Source organism: Chlorocebus sabaeus, chromosome 22 (genome assembly GCF_047675955.1).
Source record: "Chlorocebus sabaeus isolate Y175 chromosome 22, mChlSab1.0.hap1, whole genome shotgun sequence".
Lineage (NCBI taxonomy): Eukaryota > Metazoa > Chordata > Mammalia > Primates > Cercopithecidae > Chlorocebus > Chlorocebus sabaeus.
In genome coordinates, this window is record NC_132925.1 from 81,005,703 (window position 1) to 81,027,417 (window position 21,715).

General features: G+C 38.4%; 1 protein-coding gene across 3 annotated transcripts in view; it reads left to right on the forward strand.

Annotated features, from left to right (window-relative positions):
* The window catches only part of CFAP20DC (CFAP20 domain containing), a 307,024-nt gene extending 288,110 nt beyond the window's left edge, over positions 1–18,914 (forward strand). For 2 of the 3 annotated variants that reach the window (XM_007984801.3, XM_007984802.3), the window contains 2 exons: positions 6,670–6,764; positions 17,820–18,914. In XM_007984801.3, coding sequence (XP_007982992.1) covers positions 6,670–6,764; positions 17,820–17,932 — 208 coding nt within the window. In that variant the 3' untranslated portion in view covers positions 17,933–18,914. The remainder of the gene's footprint in view (positions 1–6,669; positions 6,765–17,819) is intronic. The other variant, XM_073009987.1, reaches the window with a different exon arrangement.
* The last annotated feature ends 2,801 nt before the right edge of the window (positions 18,915–21,715 follow it).

The following is a 21,715-nucleotide window of genomic DNA, read 5'->3' on the forward strand; positions in this document are numbered from 1 at the left end:
GAAAGGGTTCTGGTATTTCTGCTGAGGATGATGGCTTCCCAGTGACACTGGGAAGACACTTTGAAACAAGAGACGGACATACTGTCAAGTAATTTTGGCTATAGTGTGGAGAACAGAGGAGAAATGAAGCCAGGATGAGTGAATATGAGGGGATCAGGTAGGAGCTTTTGCTACAGATAACACAAGCCAAGATAGTTGCTTAGACCTTGGTGGTAAAAGGGGAGATGGTGAGAAAGGTGGATTCAAAGCTATTTAGGAGAAAAATCAGCAGGAATTTTCATAAGAACCTCAAGCATTGTCTACTTCACAGTTCCTTTCACTAAGGCATGAGTCATTGCACTATAACCTGTAAGCCCAAATCCTGCCCACTGCCTGTTTTTTCATAAATAAGGCTTTATTAGAATCCAGCCATGCCCATTCATAAACTGATTGTTTATGCCTGCTTTTGCAATACAACAGCAGAGTTAAACAGTTGTTAGAGAGATCTTATGGCTCATAGAACTAACACATTTTCCATCTGGCCTTTTACAGAAAAACTTTGCAAAGCATGGATTTTTCACTACTTGAAATACCATTTCCATGATATCCCATGATGCAGAAGTTCTTTATTTGGAGCCCAGAGGTTCACATATGGGATTTAGACTATCTCTGACCTCCTGAAATTGAAAGTAAAATTTGGTATTTATGTATATATTTTTGGGAAACAATTTTCACCAATGTTTAATAGGAATCTATGAATATGAATTGTCCCCAAAAATGAGCTATCTCCTAGTCCTCTCCCCAGTCTGTTCTCTGGCCATAAAAGATTTTTAAAATCTAAATTTCTTTCAGTGAATAAGAAAGGTACACTGGTACCAAATGATAAGTATCATAAAGTATGGATAGACATTGCTGCAAATAGTTAAATTCCTAATACAGGATCCCCAGTGAAAATGACCCAGAGCTTTAAGATAGCAGGTAGCTCAGTGCTGTAATTGAAAGATATATAATAATTTAGATTTCTGACATAATGACTACCACAAATAATTATTTAAATGTATACAAAATTGTAGATAGCTCTATTGCAAGTAAATTCCTTCACAGGAACAAATGGATGGGTATAACTCATGTTTTGTGTTTTGTGTTTGTGTGTGTGTGTGTGTGTGTGTGTGTGTGTGTGTGTGTGTGTGTGTGTTTTGGCTAGAATGTGTCCTCCATCAGACCATGACTCTTTGAGTGTAGGAACCAAGAATAATTTATCCTGAAATCCCCACACAGCCTGGTACACAGCAGTTCAATAAATGCTTACTGTATACATAAAGGGATGATTAAGCTAACTTGCTCTCATATAATGTTTTATATATACATTGTGTGTGTGTGTAGATGTATATATGTGTGTATACACATACAAAATACTTATAGGAAGCACATTAATAAAATAAATGTATGTAAAATTGTCTTGTAAACACAATCTTGTTTTTAGACAAAAGAACTGAAGCTATAGTCTGTCTTAACTGAGGACATTTGTCTTCAGTTCTAAAGGTGTCTGATTCAGCCCTACACAAGCAATGTCCACCGTCTAGCATGCAGGTTGAATGAAAACAATGTGGTATTCCTTTACGGCCAAGATTTTAGTATTAAATCAATCTGGCCGTTATAAAAATTCACAACATAATATTTATTCTTCATCTGTTCAATATTCTTATTTGTGTATTTAATATAAATCCATGGTCTTGACTCTTGAATAAAGCACCTCTTCTTGCAGCAGTACTCAATATGTGCAGGTGTGCCTAGGAGCCCTGTCCCTCCAGTTTCAAGAGGAGGGTAATGGTGGGAGACATACCTGAGTCCTCAAGAGGAAGGAGGAAGAAGAGGCTCCTTCCTGCATGTGCTCAGAGAGCAGGCCTGACTGAAAGGATGTTTATCTACCAAAGGAACTGGAGGCTTTTCATTACAGGGAGATAGAGTCAGTCCATGGCATAAAACGATTATAGTCAGACCTGAGGAAACCAACCAGAGTATCAAGTCCAGGGGGCAAGTATGGAAATGGTGGAACAACAAGCAAGAGTAGATTCTGGAGCACAGGTAGCTGGGTAAGAAGCAGACCAAGGAAATGCTTCAGAACTAAAGCTAAGACTGGCATGTGATGAAGGAGCCTCAGCTAGAACTCCCCATTCCTTGAATGTTTGCTGCTTATGTAGGGGAAAGCATGGAGGTTTAAAGGAGTTGATCAAGGATCAAGACAATAGGCCAGCATTAAATATCACGTATAAAAATGTAAACATGTAAGATATAGATGCTGGACTGCACATTTCTGCTTACTATCAAGCCACCAAAAAAGAATGCCTTGAAAAAATAAAATTATTAAACATATATAAAGTAAAATGAAAAACAAAACAAACAAACATAATGCCACCAGAGTGGGGAAATGGTATAACTTGGAGCATCATTTCTCAAGGTGTGTTCTGTGGTCCCAAAAGATGTAACAGTTCTAGATACATAAATTTGGGCAATGCTGCATACTCCAGCCTCCTCTTGGGATACTTACAGTGGTTTTAAAGCTCTGAAAAGTCCTGCAAGAAAATCCTGGTTGATTTTGTTTAGCCCAAAGTTTTTTATATTTTAGTTAAAATAGAAACCTTTCTTTTTACATTATACTTTGTAAATGCTTACTTAGTAAAAAGCTAAACAAATGAGTTAGTTGCTTTGATTAAAAATTTCTTAATTGTATAAAATCTTCTAAATCTGTGTTAAAACAACATTACTTGTCAAAAGAACTCTGTAGTTACTTTAAAGAGGTAAAATTAGATATACCTTATACCAGAACAAACTTACACAATATACCTGAATAAACCAAAAATGGACCAGAAATCTAAATGTGAAAAATGAAGCCATTTGAAGTAACTGGAAGAAAACATGGGTGCATTTCTACAGAACGTGGTTGTAGGGAAAGGCTTTATAACTATGACCCAAAATACAGAGGCAATTTTTTTTAAATGACTGATACCTTTGACTACATACAAATAAAACCTTTTGTATGGCACAAAGAAAAACCACCATAAACAAAGACAAATTATAAAGTGAAGAAAAGATAAAAAATCTGATAGAAGAAAGGGCAAAAGATGTGAACAAGCATATATATGGCACATGGGAAAAAAATATGTGTGTGTGTGTATGTATATATGTGTATTACATAAATGCCCTTAAATATATGAAAATACAGTCAATTCCACTTATAATGAGAACAAATTCAAATCAAGCCTGCTTTAAAGTATCAGTTCCCACCTCTCAGATCAGAAAGCATTAAAATACTTGACAACATATTCCTCTAAAGTTACTCTCGGTATATCAGCATTCTCATACATTGCTGGTGAGAATTAAGACAGGTACAACCCTTGTGAAGGGAATTTGCCAATATCTAACAAAACCAAGTATGCATTTACCTTTTGTTCCAGGAATCCCACTTTAAGAAATTTACCTTTTGGGGATTTACCTCTAAGTATACAAAAATAGACATGCCCAAGGTTATTCATGGAAGTGTTCATTGCAATCATTGCCAAACATTGAAAACATGCTCGAACACAGAAGAGGGTGAAATAAATGATAGTACATCCATAGGGTGGTGTATTATGCTGCTGTAAAAAAAGAAAGAGAAAGCTCCCCACGAACTGGTATGGAATGATTTCCAGGATAAATTATAAGTTAAAAAATGAAAGTACAAAAGAGTACTATAATATGCTACCTTTTGCATAAGAAAGGGAATAAAAAACAGACATGTATCTGTTCAGTTTTTGCAAACTGAAGCACAGAAAGGCAATACCAGAACTAATGAAATTTATTACCTCTAGAGGGATGGGTAGGAATAGAGTAGAAGTGATGAGAGGATAGGAACAAACTGGAGGAGATAGGAGGATGTGACTTTTACCCTAAATGTGCCCTTCTGTAGTTCTGACTTTTGATTGTTAATGTTATATGTAATCAGCAACAACAACAAAAGTAATAAAAATCAACAGGAATGGGAAAAAAAGTCTAAAATGTAACATAAAAGGAAGCAGATGACTTTCATTGTATTTCGAATGACTAATATGTTCACATTGAAGATGGAGAAAAAAAGAACCAAAGTCAGTTTTGAATGTGGTGTTTTGACCAAAGAAGAAAAATAACTGTAAGCAAATCGAGAACTCTAGAGAGTAGGTGTAGGGTGAGTATTTCTTGTTTGTTTTTGCTTGGCAATTCTGAAGCTACTTTCAGTAACTTCCGTAATTCAGGAAGTAAGTAAATATCTTGAGGGCCAGTTTCCTCACTGTCAGAAAGGGGTTACAAATACAGAAAGAAGAAAAATGAGAATGAACCTGTGGTGTTGGATTAGTATTAGAGGAACCAATATGAGTGCACAGTTATAAAGGTCAGGGATCATCAGAGGTTTTCGTAAAGGAGCAGATAATAAATTACTTAACTCTGCCATTGTAGCACAAAAGCAACCATAGACAAAATGTAAACAAATGAGTATGGCTGTATTCCCATACATTTTTATTTATGGACACTGAATTTTGAATCTTATATAACTTTCATCTGTCATGAAACATTACTTTTTTTAATAACCATTTAAAAACGTAATAACCATTCTTAGTTTGCAAGCTAGACACAGACAGATAGTGGGCCAGACTTGGCCCATGGGCCATCGTTTGCTGACCCCTGTTTAGATAGATATATAGGTAGGTCAGTAGATACCTAGATTAAGAGATAGAGAACAAATATGATAAAATGTTAAAGGTGGGGAAACTGGGTGAAGGATATACAGTAGTTCTTTATACTCTTCTTGCAACTTTTCTATAAATCTGAAATTTTTTTAATCACAAAAAGAAGAGCCCTGTACTTTTCATAGCTACTGCTGAAAAGGAAAAACATTGATCAAATTATTGACCTAAGAAGTAAGTGTCTTACATTTCATAACATTCACACAACTTCCACCTACACTTTCCCCACTGGGGTAGCTCCTACTGCGATGATACAGTTTCTGATTTGTAACCGGGGGTGTCATGATGTGATAACGTTATTTTCTCCTGTTCATCCCTGTTCTTCATCACCCTTAGTGAGTAATGAGGTCACTGGGCTGGTAATTTGTATATGACCTTGTAATTTCCTATAATGCAGAAATTTTTTGGTCTGCTATAATTAAGTAGCCTAAATAAACAGTGCTTATCAGAAAATGCCCCATTAGCTTGGAAGTCTGTGTCAAATCCTTTCTGATGCCCTTAATGTGTTATTATGAAATTCAATTACACAGCATGCTCACCTTGCTTATTTCACCAGCCATAATCTAGTGATAGCTATGGTGAGTAGTGACTGAAAGTGTTGTAAAATATTATAAGTAGGAATTAGGTAATTTTGACATTAATATGCTTTTTATGCTGGAAGAGCAAATAGTTTGTAAGGAAAATATCTGCTGTGTAGACTGGTAATCATTCTACCATCCTTTGCTGATTTAGTTCCAACAAAGTCCGTTTCTACCTTGGTTTATTTATCATTATAGGTAGGTCCACACCATGATCTTCATTGATAATGAAGATGATAGCGGTCAAAGCTGAAATTTATTGAGTGCTAATTCTGTACCCATATTCACAACAAATGTTTTTCTCCCATTTTTTTCTGTTTAATCCTAACACTCAACTCTGAAGCACTATTATTATCTCCTTTTCACAGATGAAGCTTAGCAATGCTAAGTGACTTGGCCAAGTTCTTACTGTAGGAAGCACAGAGCTGGAATTGGCCTGCAGTAGCACATTGCTGGAATTGGCCTGGATTTTTATCAGCTCTTAGCTGTTGGTTAGGACTGTCTCCCATTGTAGATTAATACCATAGGAAATACAGAAATTATTTAGTTATAAAGACATACTCCTATTGAGAAGAATAAGGTAAATGATATAGGGCACTAATAGCAGTGCAAGAAATAGAATTCACATTGGAAAATCTTTTACATCCTCCTAACTGCTCCCTACCTCTAATGAAGCTCAATAGTAAGTTTAGAGATGAGAAGGGCTTGAAGTAGAACATGCAGTGACTCAAGCCTTCTGGATGTCACCAGCTTGAATAGTACACCCCAGGTATCTACAAGAGGAAGCAAGAGACCGGGAAAGAGTGCAGTAGGAAGGAAAGTAAAGAGATGGGGAAATGCCCTCACTTCCCGCTTCTTTTCCCTTCACTGCTTGAAAGCCCCAAGTTAAGAGAGACTGACTCCCACCACTGCTGGGTTCCATGGCAGCTCTAAGACTGACTTCAGTTTTGAGTCACCTTGTGGAGTGTGACCATCCATGACATGTGGCTTGTGACTTTGTCAGGCTTTCTTACCCAAAGCTCATAAGGAGCTTCATCTCAGCTGCATTTCCTCTGAGTTATTGAAATAATTTATTATGTGAAAAGAATTCTGCTATAATTTAATGGCAACAATAATAAACTTTGAGAGGAATATTCATTTAGTTGAAGTATTTCTCAAACTGGCTAGTTAAGTGATTGACTTCATATTAACCGATTTACAAAACTGGATATTGATATCTGGACATCTGTCTTTCTGAAATATGAAGGAGGAAAAAGTGTTTCTTTGTGGAAGCCCCAGGGAATTGAAAATCCATGGGAAACATAAAATCTATATGTGGAACTCCAGACATGCTCATTCACTTTGTTTTCTTTTAGGGACTGGTTAAATATGTTGAGCCCACCAATTGTTCCTCCCAGTCAACAGCCGGCTGAGCAGCGTCCAGATTCCTCTGAAAGTCTGAGTGTTCAAGGTGGGAATATGAAAAACGACATGCACAAGAAAATAAAAATAATTTACTATAAATAGAGAGAATCCATCACTTTGAGATGCCACTGTTTTTATTAAATGTTGATCACTTAGTCTTACACACCCTAAATGAGGTAACCTGAACCTCATTTTTTAGAATAATGGATTCTTAACAACTAAAAAGAAGATGAGAGAAATTACCCTTGTTCTTCTAAAGGTTAATACCAGGGCAAAATATAGTTTAAGGTATAAGAATTTGGATGTCAAATTGACCTTCATCTGAATTTCAGCGCTACCAATTCCCACTGTGTGACCTTTATGAATTTTGATTACTACATCTATAAAATAATATGAATAATAGTGCTCCCCCGATTGTTCCTTGTGAAGATTCAGCGAGGTGCTATATATGAAGCACTTAGAATGCCTACCAAATACCAGCTGTTGGCATTATGATACAGCAGACACGATATTTCAATATCACTCAGATACCTGTTTCCATGAATGTGTTCGTTCGGTTGGCGTGAGCCATAAAGATGAACCATTAGTTTCTGGTTGTGAGCAGGGAACTTGACTGTGAGGTGTGCGTGGTGGAGGAACATAAGAGAATCTCTGGTGAAAACTGAGGAGTTGAGATGGCAGAGTCATGGGGTAAATCTCAAGTGCATAATTGGAGTGACAAATAACCTCAGAGTGGGACTCTCTCAGACAGTTTCCTGGGCTGAATTTTGAAGATGGAAATGTTATATCTGAAGCTTTGAAAAAAGTGGAAGTGAAACCAATATAAATTGCTCCCAAAAAAGTGCCAGTTTTTTTTGTTTTTTTTTTTCCTAACTGCCCCAGGGAAACAAAGTAGAGCATCGCATTTTTCTTTAGGTATGGAGAATTCAGAGTGAGAGCTCATACATCTGAGTTGTACATTTTGGCCGCCCAAGGGATGGAGATGTCTCTGTGATTTACTATCTAAAATAGATTATACCCCTCAAATTGGGAATCTTTTTAGAGGTGTGCATTTATAATTACTTATGACAGAAAAATAGAATCTTGGCTGTCAGGAGGAGACCTTGCTGTGAGGGAACAAATAATGTGTTATGTTAGGTGTCCTAAATAAGCCACAGGAACTGAGAGCGTGGTCCTTGAGCAAAGGCACCCAAGGAATATATTAGCGAGAAGCAGCTGGAAGGATGTCTTAAAGTCGCCGTTGCCAAGCGCGGTTCTGACAGCAGGAGCTCAGTTATGTTGAAAGTAAACAGAACTTCCATTGAGGGCAAATTCAGAGAATTTTAGAAATGTGCTGGCCAGTGTTACCCAGATCAAGCATCCCTTCTGCCTGTCACCTTGGATTTTTATCAGCTGTCCCTGGCCCTTTTCCCATATGCTTGGGTGGTTTGTAGTTGATTAATGCCTCCAAAAACGAGCATTTTCTATTTGCCCATCTTCCCATTTTCTGATATGCTTGAGTGGTTTGTAGTTAATTAACACCATCAAAAAACAGTGTTTCCTATTTGGTTAATGGCCTGTTAATTGTATAGTTTTAGGCGGCATAAGAGTCCATACTTACCAGTATGCTGAGATAGTGTTTCCATCTGTTCTGCTAAAGTGTTGAAGAAAAATTATGGGCTCAAGTTTCCAGTTTGTATCATTGAAAGGGGAAGGGAAGTATGATTGTGAGCAGTCTGGAACCCTTCCTGGGTTCTTGTTGCATGACACCATTCATTTAGCACTTACTTTATGCCAGACACCAAGTCATTACATTTAGCCCTCACACCACCACCAGGAGGAAGCTGTGTGTGTGCATGTGTGTATGTGTGTGTGTGTGTTACAGCTGGGGAAACTGAGGCACAAAGTTCTCAAATGACTTGCCCAATGTCCCACAACTACTGAGGCACAAAGCTAGGATTTGAACCCATGCATCCTGGCCCCAGAGCCCAGCCCAAAGGATATTTTTATCCTTTGTGGGTTTTGAACTGGGTAAGTAGATTACCTACTAAAATATGTATATATAAAACCAGGAGTTGAAATATTATTTTTCCATTAAGAGTTTCTGATCTACAGGAAAAAGCAAATTAAAATATCTCAAGGGCTCAGTGGCTAAGTTCTTTAAAAAAGAGAGAGATACCTCTGGTCACCTGTTAGCCTTGAGCCTGCCCTCTTCTCCTCCCACCCATGCTTATTAGAAATGACAGGTAGCCACAGTTGACCAGATCTAAGGCAAGGCCAAGGGAGTGAACAGCTGAATGAAGGGCAGGATAATTGGATATGGAACTGCCGGGCCTAGGTATTTGCATGTTGCTTATCTTCTTAAAAGCCTTCCCGGACACTCTTACCTAAGTAGATCAGTCTGCCACTCACTGTGTTATCTCACTTCACCTTCTGACATCATCTGCATGCCTTTTCACAGTCTGAAAATCTTGATTTGTCTACTTGTTTATTGCCTTTCCTCCTAAGTAACCTCTGAGTTTTTAGGAAACTGTCAGTTTGCTCACTCCTGGATCCTTGGTGCCCTGTGCAAGTTCCAGCATATATTAGATTCTCTATGTTCTCATTAGAAAGGAGAAGAGAAGGAATAAAGGGAGGAAAGGAGGGTGGGAAATACTCTTTAACTAGTCCTTTTTTTTATTACAAGCTTGGCAGGAAAAAGTAGAGCAATTCATTGAAATCTGACTTTCAACTTTCCCCCCATTCCAATTTTTTTGGTATATTTGATATATTTCTAAAATTTCATTGTGAGAGTATTGAACTTCGACCCATACATTTTGGCAGTTAAAAAGTTATAGATCACCTTATGCCATGGCTCTTAAACTTTATTCATAAGCAGTAACAACTTTTCTTTCAAGTGAAATCTCATATGGAATCCTCATGTATGGGAGAGACAAAAGCTCTGCTCTGGCTAAAGTGGGGGTTAGGATCTCAGAATCCTGCCCTGGGGCTCTGATGAACCAGTTAAAAACACTGATGTGGTCCAACCCCTCAATTTGCCTAAAGAGGTAAATGACTTGACCAAGATCAAATGCCCAGTCAGAGCCCTAGCTGGGATTAGGGCCCAGGCTTCTCCCACATCGGTGCCCTTTCTACAGAACCATTTCACTGGGATGTGAATGTGGTGCCTGAGAACTAGTTCACAGGCAAAGGCATTGCCCACTTTTGGACTTGTAGGATATAAATAATAATAGCTACTTATTTAATCTTCCTGTGTTCTGGGCCTACATGTGCACTTGAATTCTCACAACAGCCTAGTGAGGTATAGATACTATTATTATCCCATCTTCCACATGGTTACATTGGGACTTAGGGCAGTGCAGGGATGTGCTGAGCCATCATACCTCTATCAGAGATGGCAAGGCCAAGATGCATTTCTGCAGCTGGAGGTATTACTGCATTTTAACAGCGGGGAGATATACTCTGCCTAATACATAATTCTAGAAAACTTGCCCCAGGCCATACAAAAGTAAATGCATGAGTTATATCTGTCCCTACTTTATTCAGTAGAAGTTTGTGTCACAGCCAGTTTCTGCTCATCCAGAATGTCTCAAGTGCATGAATGCCACCTTCAAGTGAACAGCCCGATTTCCAGCGCAGTTGGCCGGCAGGAAGAGCACTGCATTCAGATCTCTGACATCCCACTGGATGGGAAACGGTCAGCTCTTCACAGCTCCTCCTGGGCTGTAACATACTTGCTGAATATCAATTACCCTGGACATGGTGCCCTTAACACTTACTAAAATGTGTTTTCCTGGAGCTTGTGTGAAATGTAAAAATGGGAAGTTAAGATTTCAGAACTTATTTGAGAAAACTACTAAAATGACCTTTTGAAAATGAACCATACTTTGCTCAAAGAATAGTTGTCAATTTGTTTTTGACATTTGTTCCTTTACAGTTATGACCCTTAAATTATTCATGCTTACCAGCTCCAAAATGGAATAATAACGACCTCTCTTTTCAGGCCTGTAGCCCTATCTTGCAGTTTACATAGATTTTGAGTAGGAAAGGCATTCAGAAGGAGTTTGGGAATTGCCTGAGTCTCATAAAAATAATATTCTTGTACCTTTTTTATGGCAAAGCCACACAGAATATTCCCACATGGACATTGATTAATCTCCCATGAGATATAAATAGGTAGCAGATGCTTATTTTATAGATGTAATATCCAAATTACTAGTAAAGAGTTTACAGAAATTTTATGGCTTCTCACAGTTAACCAGAAAGAAGGAATCCTCATGTATGGAAGAGATAAAAGCTCTGCTCTGGCTAAAGTGGGGGTTAGGATCTGGCTGCCTGCTCTTCTCCAACAGAGGAATTCTTTCACTGCCCTCCTATTAACTGCCACATAATTCTTTGACATTTACCTAATACTCTGAGTCTAAAAGTTGCTGAACAACTCTGGTACCCCTAGTGCCTAGTGTGGTTTCTAGGACACAGTAAATGCCCCATAAATATTTGATGAGTGAATGAGTGACTCTACTGGCCATAGGAAATATGAGAATGATTTGATCTATTCTTTGATCTTTTTTGTACCTCGAAGATTTATTTCAGATGCAAAGGAGACTTTCCCCAAAAGAGCAATATTGGTGATGTGAAAATAATAAGCCAGCATTAATAAAGCACCGTTGTGTACCCGGCACTGTTTGGAATTTTTCTGTGCATTACCTCATACCTCCTCCCAACACTGCTTAGTGTGGGGTTATATTATGTTCCCACTTTACAGATGAGGTAAGGGGCTAGCCTGGGCCACAGACCCTGAGTGTGCATCAGGACGCTGACCCAGACCTGTCTGACCAGGGTCCACACCCTTACATCCCACACTGTAGTATGACCACAGAATCCCTATTTAGGTGGTTAAGAACCACATGACTGAAATATCCACTGCAATTTTTTTAATTTAGGAAGTTGTATTTTCTTGAAGCTTTCTGGATAAAATAATAGTTACCTTGGTACTCTTCTTAGACCCATAGGACCCCACTTCAACTCTCAGATTATAAAATGGTTCATGGTATTTCTAACATTCCTTTAATGCAGAGCCCCCGCTGCTTCCCCTGTGAGTAGGGTGATATTTTCTCTTATATGGCTCTCAGGGTCCTGGGGGAGTCTTCTCTGCAGGAAGTGATTAGAGAAGTGGGAAATCAGTGCCTCACTAGTATCAAGAGATGCCTTCTTTTCAGGGGCACTGGAAGTGAACTCTCCAGTAGAGCTAAACACATTGCAGGTGTTTGAGGCTCTTTCTCCTATTCCAGAACCACCCCACCTACCCATCCCCCAGGTGCAACCCAGAAGGCTGGTCCCAGCTTTCCTTGCTGGAATTGGGATGCATTTTCCCATAGCTCAATGTTGATACCTTGCTTAAAATCAGGCTCCTAAGAGACTATGGGCTCTGTTGACTTCAGAGCTCAGTACCTTGGAGAGGTACCTTCCTTCAAGTGTAACAAAGTGTGTTTAGAGTTGTAAAACACACAGTTACAACTGGACATCTGAATCACTGCATATTTGTAAGTAGAGACTACCTGGAAAGAATGAAATTGTAGTAATTCCTAATTAATGATCCAAATTCTTCAACAGATTTCCTAAAATAGCATTTTCCAAGTAAAATATAGCCACCAGTTTTTACAAAAGGGGTAATGTACCTATTGCCCAAATGACACCTGAACTATAATAATACCATGTTATTTGCCTTTCAAAAACAATATAGCCCTCTAATTAGAAGAAAGTAGCATTTCATTGTTTTCATTCCATTGTTGGTTATTTATCTTTCTCCCATTTGAGGGCACATGTTTGCTGAGAACCGAAATTCAGCAGTTCACAGTGGACTTTCTCAGGCTTTGGTGTGAGTTAATTTTGCCCTACTGTGAGATATGTTGGTGGTAGAGTTTGCAAGCACCCAGTGCTCAGCAGAATCTTATCTAAAATGTCATCTTCATTGATCCTAAGGCTGACTGCTCCAAATGGTGATCCCTCACTGTTGAATTGCTTAAACAATAGTGTATTAGCATGCGCATAAAAATACAGTCAATCAGTTCTCAAGATCTATAGGAGAGAAAATACATTAACTTAAAATAAATGCAGATGGCAGTGTCAGAAAATCGAAAATCAAGTTCAATGTCTTGATTCAGAGATTTTTAAATCTGATAAACTGGAACCACATCATTTGTTTTCAAGCTTGAAGAGATATCTTGTGTACGTGTAGGTTTTCTATTATCTACAGTTAAAATGCATTAAATATAGATAATTAAACATTTATATTAACTGACTTTCAGAAGGTGAACTGGAGGGATTACTTACCCGAGCTGATCTACCGAGAGGAGGGCAGCCTATGTTGCTGCATTTGGTCTGGCTCCATTGGTTTTTCTTCTGTTATTGCCGTTAACCAATTTCAAAGTGGATGAGGCTGAAAGTTTGTAAATAGATTATTATCTGAAAGGTAATTTTATTTCACTAGAAATGGCTTTATTGTGTGTAGAAGAGAAAAAAATGTAATTTGGACCCCTATCCAGATGCTCTTAGTCTAGTAGCAGAAAATGGTTTTATTTGTTAATTTGTCCTTCTAGAGTTTCTGTAGCCAATCTTTAAATAGAGCAATTTAGCATTTTGAGGAAAAACAAACTCAGCTCTATCCAAGAATATAATTGAAAATTACCCCATACCCATCCACGATAATTACCTTTCAAAACATTTCCCAATGCTTGACATCATAGTGGTAATTGCTTAATGATATTATAATTTCATTACGTAGGGATTATAATGGCAAAATGATGTAAGTTGGAGACTTTGAAAATTAAGTTACAATGAAAACAAAACCTTTTATGTAAGTTTAAAGCACTTACTTCAACATAAAATTATACATAATCTCACCCAATTTTTGTATGAATGTCATTGTTGGTAGTTTTAAAATTCATCCATTTGAAGCTTTGGTACTAAAAAACCACAAAACCTATCCTAGTCCCCATGGTTATAATGCATGAGGGTCCCATTCTGTAGTGATATGTATTGGAACGAATGCATTTATATCACAGTTATTGCTCCAGTTTGTATGCATTATGTGGCAAAACCTCTACTAATGAATTGGATTTACCTCGATCCCTTTGCAAATGGGTGATAAAGACCCATGGCCATTACAATGGTTGTTTTCATCTTGAAAGATTCCTGACTGATTGTAAATATATTGTGTTTTCTCATTTAATAGCACCAGCTTAAAATTTTATCTTTTTTGCAAGCGCAGGCACAGAATACATTAAATAATTATATAGCATATAACTCTTATGTGCCAGAGGTCAGAGTTCCTCACGATGTGCTGATGGAGTAAGACAGAATCCAATGGCAGGTCCCTGAGAGTTTCACTCATAATCATTTACCTCAGGGATATGTGATTTAAATGTTACACCTGATGGAAAAAAATAGTTTTACTTTTGGAAACATACATGATTTTTGGTGTAAGAACTGTTTTTTTATTTATAAGATGAATTTATCATAATGTTCTATATAAAACTAATTGGGAGTCTTTCTATTTCTTTCAAATCCACTATGTTTTGGGGTTGTAAAAAAAAATCAAACAGATTCAGTTTTGGGGTAGGGAATAAGGTATAAATGTACATAACCCTTCTTGTGTCTAGCTCACATATCCTGTTTTCCATGATGATGGTGCTAACAACATTTACTGAGTACTTAACTGTGTACGTGTGCTGAGTGTTATTTAGTCCTCATAGGAACAACGACAGGTACTGTTATTATCTGTACTTTACATATAAGGAAGCTGGGGCTCAGAGCAGTGAATTTCCCAATATCCCACAGCTGTGATACGGTAGAAATGGGATTTGGAAGTCAGTCTGTCTGACTCCATCATCTAAACGTCATCCTTCCTACCTCTATGAAGCCTTTTCTTATACTTTAAGCTATATCAGTACTTCCATCCTGAGTTACTAAGAAAGTTATAGCCCATAGTTCATGATTTATTTTATTATCATCCCTAATAGTAACTATCATTTATTAAACAACTACTATGTGTGCTGTGTTATACATATTACCAGTGTCTAATTTAATCTTCCTCAAAACCCTACCAAATAGGCGTTGTTATTCCCATTTTGTAAACAAGGAAACCAAGGTCCGATGAGGTGAAATGATCTGTAGCCAGCTTTCAGGCTGTAAGCAGCCGAGCTTCCATTCGCCCCCAGTGTATTGGATTCTAGAGCCCTTGAGTGCACTTAGCCACTCGGCTGTAGAGCCTTCCAGTTTAACTCCTCATTAATCTTTAGTAGCTGCTTTTGTGTCATGTGTTTGTGTCACATTCACAACTAGACTATGCCCAGCTCAATCACGTAGCAGATACTAATTGATAAACTAATTTTATTCATTTCTCTCAAGTAGTCCAAACTTTAAAGGCATAATGGATTGAGTATATGAAAGTAGAGGATGTACATATTCTCCTTTGATATGAAAAAGTAATCTAAAGGGGGTCATTTTCAATATGGAATGACCATTTGAGGAGTACTCTCAAGGACAGAGGCAGGGCCCTGGGGACTCTGAAGACAACAGAAGAAGATAAAGGAAAGGCAGCCTTCCTTCTCTGAGTTCCTGTTCTTAATTAGAGACTGTGCGGGGTGCTCAGGTCAGCTCATGTGGCTGTTAGCTCAGGGTGCTCATGTGGCTGTTAGCAAAGTCCTTTCATGCTTCAAAGATATAAACTGCTGCAGCCCAGAGTCACAGAAGCTCATCAAAAGCACTGCAGGGATTATTGGATCTGGTCCCATTTCCTAAGCAGGGTTCATCTACAAAATTCTGCACAAATGGTTGCCCCACTCTCTGCTTCACCCTTTCTAGAGTACATGTTTCATTTGCTGGTCAGCTCTAATGCTTAGAAAACTCTTCCTTGTGCTAAGCACCCCCAAAAAAATGACTCCTCTTAGCTGCCACCTGTTGATCCTATTGCTTCCTCCTGGAGCCCCAGATTTTCTTAACTTCTTACTCCTATGCCACCCTTCATATGCTTGAATCCAGAAGGGCTGCTGTCACCTCATTAAGCTTTCTCTTTTCTGGAGTTAACAAGCCCATTTCCTTTGGACTTATTGAACTGTTTGCCTCTGCCCTCCCCCAGGGACTCTCATCTTTAACAATATTTTTGGACTATAAGAAATCAGATTTCTTTGTTTCCAAAGCTGATTTATTAAAATGTAAGACACCTTTAAATTTTTTATTAGTCTTTCCTATGTCTAAATTTAATGTAATAACTCCCAAATTAAACATGTCACACCACTCTTTTAGCATAATCAAGGTCCAACTGAATAAACTGGTACAAAGTACTCTGACTGGTAGAAAGAACACTGAACTCTTCGTCTGGAAACTGAGAGTTTGTCACCAGCTCTGCCTCTCACTCACCAACCAACCTCAGATGAGCTGTTCAACTTTGTGAACCCTGATTTCCTCATCTATAAAATGGGCATGATAATTCCTGCCTATTTCACAGGGTCATGAGGACCAAAGGAACTACTGCATGAGAAAGTGCTTTCTAAACCATCAAGGGCTCTACCAATTGAAGTATTAGCAAGCAAGACATGTAATCATTCCTCAGTTGAACTCCACTATTAAGGACTGCTAACACTGAACTCAACTCACAAGAAGCAGCTGATTTCACATTTCACTTGCTTCTCTGCACAGTCCTTAAGAATAGGGATTATTTCCTACCATCATGTCCTGAACACCTAACTCAGTGTCCGGCTCATGGAAGGATCATGCTAAATGTGTTTTTGGATGGTTAGGAGAAGACTGGGCAGAGGAATGGCTGTGGTACAGTTTTAAACCCCCAATTCACCATCTAGGCACCACTCCCTTGGACCTAACTCCAGTTTGTCAATGTCCTGACAATGTTCAGGTACCAGCTTGGTCTGATTTTGGCTGAGTAAGATGGAACCCCACAACCACCACCACCACCATCTTCCCTTCCTCTGGGCAGTGACACTTAAGATCATGGACTTTTATTCACACCTTCAAGAAACATTCCATTTTTATTGAACCTCTATTATAAGTGAGCCCTGCACCATGCCCAGCATCCAAACTCTTCTGAAGCTCACCCTGGTGAGCACATAGCCCAAAGCTTCAGTTGGGTTTCGTTTGGGGTTTGGTTTTGGTTTGGTTTTGGTCTTTAATAGCTTTTGAAGAGAGAGGAGTGTTGTCTTAGTCACCTCTTTCTCCCTGAGCCTACTCTCTGATCTTCTCTGGCTGGGAAAGTCTTGCCCTCTCAGCCTCTGAACTCATTACATAAACTTTCAGAAGTATTCAGAATGCACTCACTTGTGAACACGAAAGTACTTAGCACAATACTGGGCACATAAAAGGTGCTCAGGAAACATCTTTTTAAAACAGTTTTTTTTTATTTCATGCCGTTTGTTGGAAGCCAACAGGCCTTGATAATGACTTAGACAGTAGGTGGGGTCCTCTCTGTCCAATCCATCTAAATGCCTGTCACAAGAGAAAACATTAAGCCATGTTCGTATCCCCAAAAAACTTAACAGACTTCTCCCCTACCACTAATAAAACTACAAATCACCTGACATTTTGTTTTCTGTGTATATTGTCTGTTCTATGTATCTTATAGTTCTATTATTTTAATTCATATTTGTTTGGTAGCCTTTTTAGGATGATTTAATGAGGATCAAGTTTTCTATTTTATTAGTTAGTTTGCACTGTTTTGCATTTTGTACAGCTCTGGCCCATGAAGAAGTTTAGAACTTTGACAACTAGTTTTGGATCCTGGCAAGTTTTCTAATCCTAATGAGCACAACTCTTAAGTCTTTTGGCGCTCTCCTTTTCTTCTTTCCCCTCCCGCCAGTTCTCCACACTCAGTTTTTCTTGTCATTTGTCATGAAGTTGGTCCTTCTGCTCACTGGTGTTTCTTCTCCACCTGGCACTGCATGTGTAGAGTCTCACTGCTTCCACAGTGCTCCTCGCTTCCAGCCTAAACCTTCTACCTGCATAAAGAAAATCCCCCAGGAGAGATGGTGATTCCTGCTTTGTTGCCCTTTGTTTAGGGATTCCGAGCCAAGCCAACAGCTAACGTGTCTGTGGTTCCCCTTCCCCACAGGTGAAGAAGACCTCAGTGTGGAAGAGGACGAGGAAGTACTGACTTTGTTGTATGACCCTTGTCTGAACTGTTACTTTGACCCCCAAACTGGGAAATACTATGAGTTGGTATAATGCCTCCTTCCAGGGCGGGGAACAGGCACTCCCGGCTGGAGCAGGATAGCAGTTCAGGGTCCCTCAAAGAGTCACCACAACCTGTGTGTTGGGTGACACAGAATCAACAGTAACTGAGAGAAACGAATTCATTTTGTAAATAATGTTCAATGTTAAGAATCCTACATTCCTTTTGTAGATGAGTATGATTTTGAAACTGAAGAAATTAATACAGAGGCAAGATTTTAGGAGTTTGAATTGGTTCTTGTTTGTTCTCATTCTACGTAAAATTTTGTTTATTTCAGATAATTTTATGTAAACAAATTAAGAGTTATTCATTCAAATTTTTTACAGTGTTAATCTGTAAATGATGGCTTGATATACAGAAAATGTATTTTTGTTTAAAAGATGCCTGGGTACCTTTTATTTTATGACATTTGTATTAAAAATAAATATAATGGTAAAAAGAATAGCTTTTAAACTGCTTCTTTTCATTCACTCCACTTTCTTTTCCAGAATTTTCCTATATGATACTTTCCCTCTCTTCGACTTTTAGAAAAGGAAACATTGTGAACTAGTCACACTTTATGATCACATTTTATTGGCACTAGCCCCACTATTTCCATTTCATTATAGTTCATCCAGAGTTTGCCAAAGATCACAACATTGTTAATCACTTAAGCTGCTTAGCACTATATTTTTCTTTAAAAAAAAAAATATTTTGCCAATTATCTCTTATTCTAATAATAGGTTCACATCTAGCTCCATAGATCTATATTTCACAAGAAATCACCTTTTTGAAATCCCCCCACTGCCACATGCACACACACACACCCCCCACACCACTCCTGTGACCTGGGCCTGGAGAAATCCCAGAGGCTTTCTTTGGTTTTTCAGTTGATGTCCGTGTAACTCTGCTTGCTGGATCACAAGGAAAACATCATGTGCTTCCTGCATTCGGGTAGACAGCCTTGAATTGTGTGCCAACTATATTGATATTGAGCTCAAGGAAGTACTTATTATATTAGCTGGCATATTTTGTTATTTAATAAAGATTTTTTAATAAAGAAGAGTACCATTGGAAATAAAAATTTATTGGTGTACAGTTGGATTTAATGGTGGTACTATAATTTCATTTAATATTGCTTGATAGAGGAAGTAAGAGCTCTTTTTCAGGAGTAGATTTGGACTCCTATTCCATGTATCATACATTATTTAGAACCATATTTGTGTTTGATAAGCTTTTAATCCTGTTGTTCACAAAGTATGCCTTTGTTATAAATTTCTCTCCAAGATCTTCATACTTACAAAATGAAAAGGAATAAATTAAGCTTTCCAAAGCATGCAAAATGATAAAAGAGTTGGGTTATCTTGATTATGACCTTAAAGATTGGAATAGGGCTTGGAAGGCCTTGTTTCTGCTTTAAATAGTCTCAGGACCATCTACATAAACAAGGGAGTCAATTAGAATTTGTATTAGTGAAGGCTTGTAGTTATAAATATCAAAAACAACATTAGCTAGATAAAGAAAAAAAAAAATTAGGATACGGGAGTGCCTCAAATGCCCCAAAACAGAATGCTATAAGGCTATAAGGCCTCTGAATAGATTTGGGCTGGCACCTAGAGGACTGTAGTGAACTCTGTTGAGATTCTTAAATTGCAAGCAACAGACACCCTTGATCCCAGAATTCAAAGACTTGCTGAACAGTCAAGCTCTGGGAGGCACAGACATCAGAGCAGCCCCGGAGATCCCTAAAGCAGCAACCAACAGTTTCTCATGATGATGGACACCAAGTTGACAGCACCATTTTTTTATGCCTCAGGTCTCTGCTCAAGGAGCAAGAGGATGGTAGGATTAACTCATCAGTTATCCCCAGGACCACATGGAATGGGAATGAGATACTCCCTGAGGGAGTAGAGGGCACTGTTAAGAAAATGGGGAGGGATGTCAGGCAGGTAAAAACCACAGATGTCTATCCTGGGAGTCTAGAAGCATTGGCTCTGCCGCTCATCTCTGATTGATTTTGCCATCTCTTCTCCTCTCTTCTCTTCTCTCTTCTCGTACATTTCTCAGCTACTCAGTCCACCTGTCAGAGCACTCAGCCACTCCAGTGCCCACATACCCAACCATGCAGAAATGTTAACTCCCATTTTCAATTCAAAAATCCCAGAGTTGGGATTCCAATTTGCTCGTTTGTTCCAGGGGCCACCAGGACCCTCTTCTGTGGATGAGGGAGGAAGGCAATTAAGGAGTCCCTGTGATCTGAGTAGACATTCTAAAGGTGTCTACCACAAGGTTTTATTATCCCGTTTTTACTTTTTATTTTGCTCTTTTAAAGAGATAGCTTCATTTCTGTTGAGATTTCTACAGACGAGTTGAAAAACAAAAATAGATGTGCTTCCCAGTGCCAATTTTAAATTAAATTGGTACCACCAGTTTACTTGGAAATTCATTAACTAGGCTGTACATGTTCACTGGTTAGCAAATTTCGTTGCATGTTAGAATCTTCTGCAAAGTTAATAAAAATACCGATGGCCAGGTTCTACACCCAGAGAGTCTGACTTATTTAGTCTCAAGTGTAGCCTGGGCATTGGAAATTTTTAAAACCTCCCCAGCCATGCCAATGTGCAGTCAAGGTTGAGACTATTACCATAGATTAGATCTAGACATGAAGAGAAGGCAGGAGCTTTGCCTAATGGCATATGCACCTGTGGGGAACAGCCTGTATTCGTTTTCATTTTAATTTCCACTTTTCTATTTTTTTCTTTTTTTTTTTTTTTTTTTTTTTTGAGACGGAGTCTTGCTCTGTAGCCCAGGCTGGAGTGCAGTGGTGCAATCTCGGCTCACCGCAACCTCCACCCCTCCAGGTTTAAGCAGTTCTCTGTCTCAGCCTCCAGAGTAGCTGGGATTACAGGTATGTGCCACCATACCTGGCTAATTTTTTGTATTTTTAGTAGAGATGGGATTTCACCATCTTGGCCAGGCTGATCTTGAACTCTCGACCTCGTGATCCACCCTCCTCGGCCTCCCAAAGCGCTGGGATTACAGATGTGAGCCACCACGTCCGGCCTAATTTCTTCTCTTCTAATCAAGTGTGTACCAAACATTTTTATCCAAAACAATTGCAAATGGAGACTAAAAAAAATAGATTGATTCCATGTAGAAGTATATCTTAAGATAATTTGGTATCAGTTTGGGGACTGATTCAAACAGTTCATTGTTTCATGTAATTGGGATGCAACTTACAAGTGACTTTTAAGTCATCAGTCTCTAAATTATCATGTAATTACAGAGGCTGGTTAGTGGGAATTATGGAAAAACAACTGTCAGCAATAATGGCATCAGATCAATGATTTCGTTTCCCTGGTAATTATAAGTTCTTGCTATCTCCAATTAATTTAATTTTTATTAAAGAAAAATACTGATATATGCATAATACATAGACACTTTTGCCAAAAAAAATCTTGCCCTATTATATTTCTTCGATTTTTAGATTGGTTTCATTTAAATCAGTATTTCAATAACATCTTGATCCTTCTTGAAGTGCAAACTGTGTTTAATAAGAGTAATGTAGTCACAGAATGTACAACCTGAAGCACAATTAATTGAAAGAACTAATTTTAAAATTGTCCCTTGGATTTAATTAAAGATCTTGCTTCTGGAAGTTTCTGAGCTGTTCCTTTTTAAAAACTGTGGAATGACAGCAAGTACACTATCAAAACTTGGTTTGTTCCAGGTTACACCCTGTGACTCTCAAACTTCAATCAAAATGGCCAGAATAATGAAAATTAAGACCTTCCTCC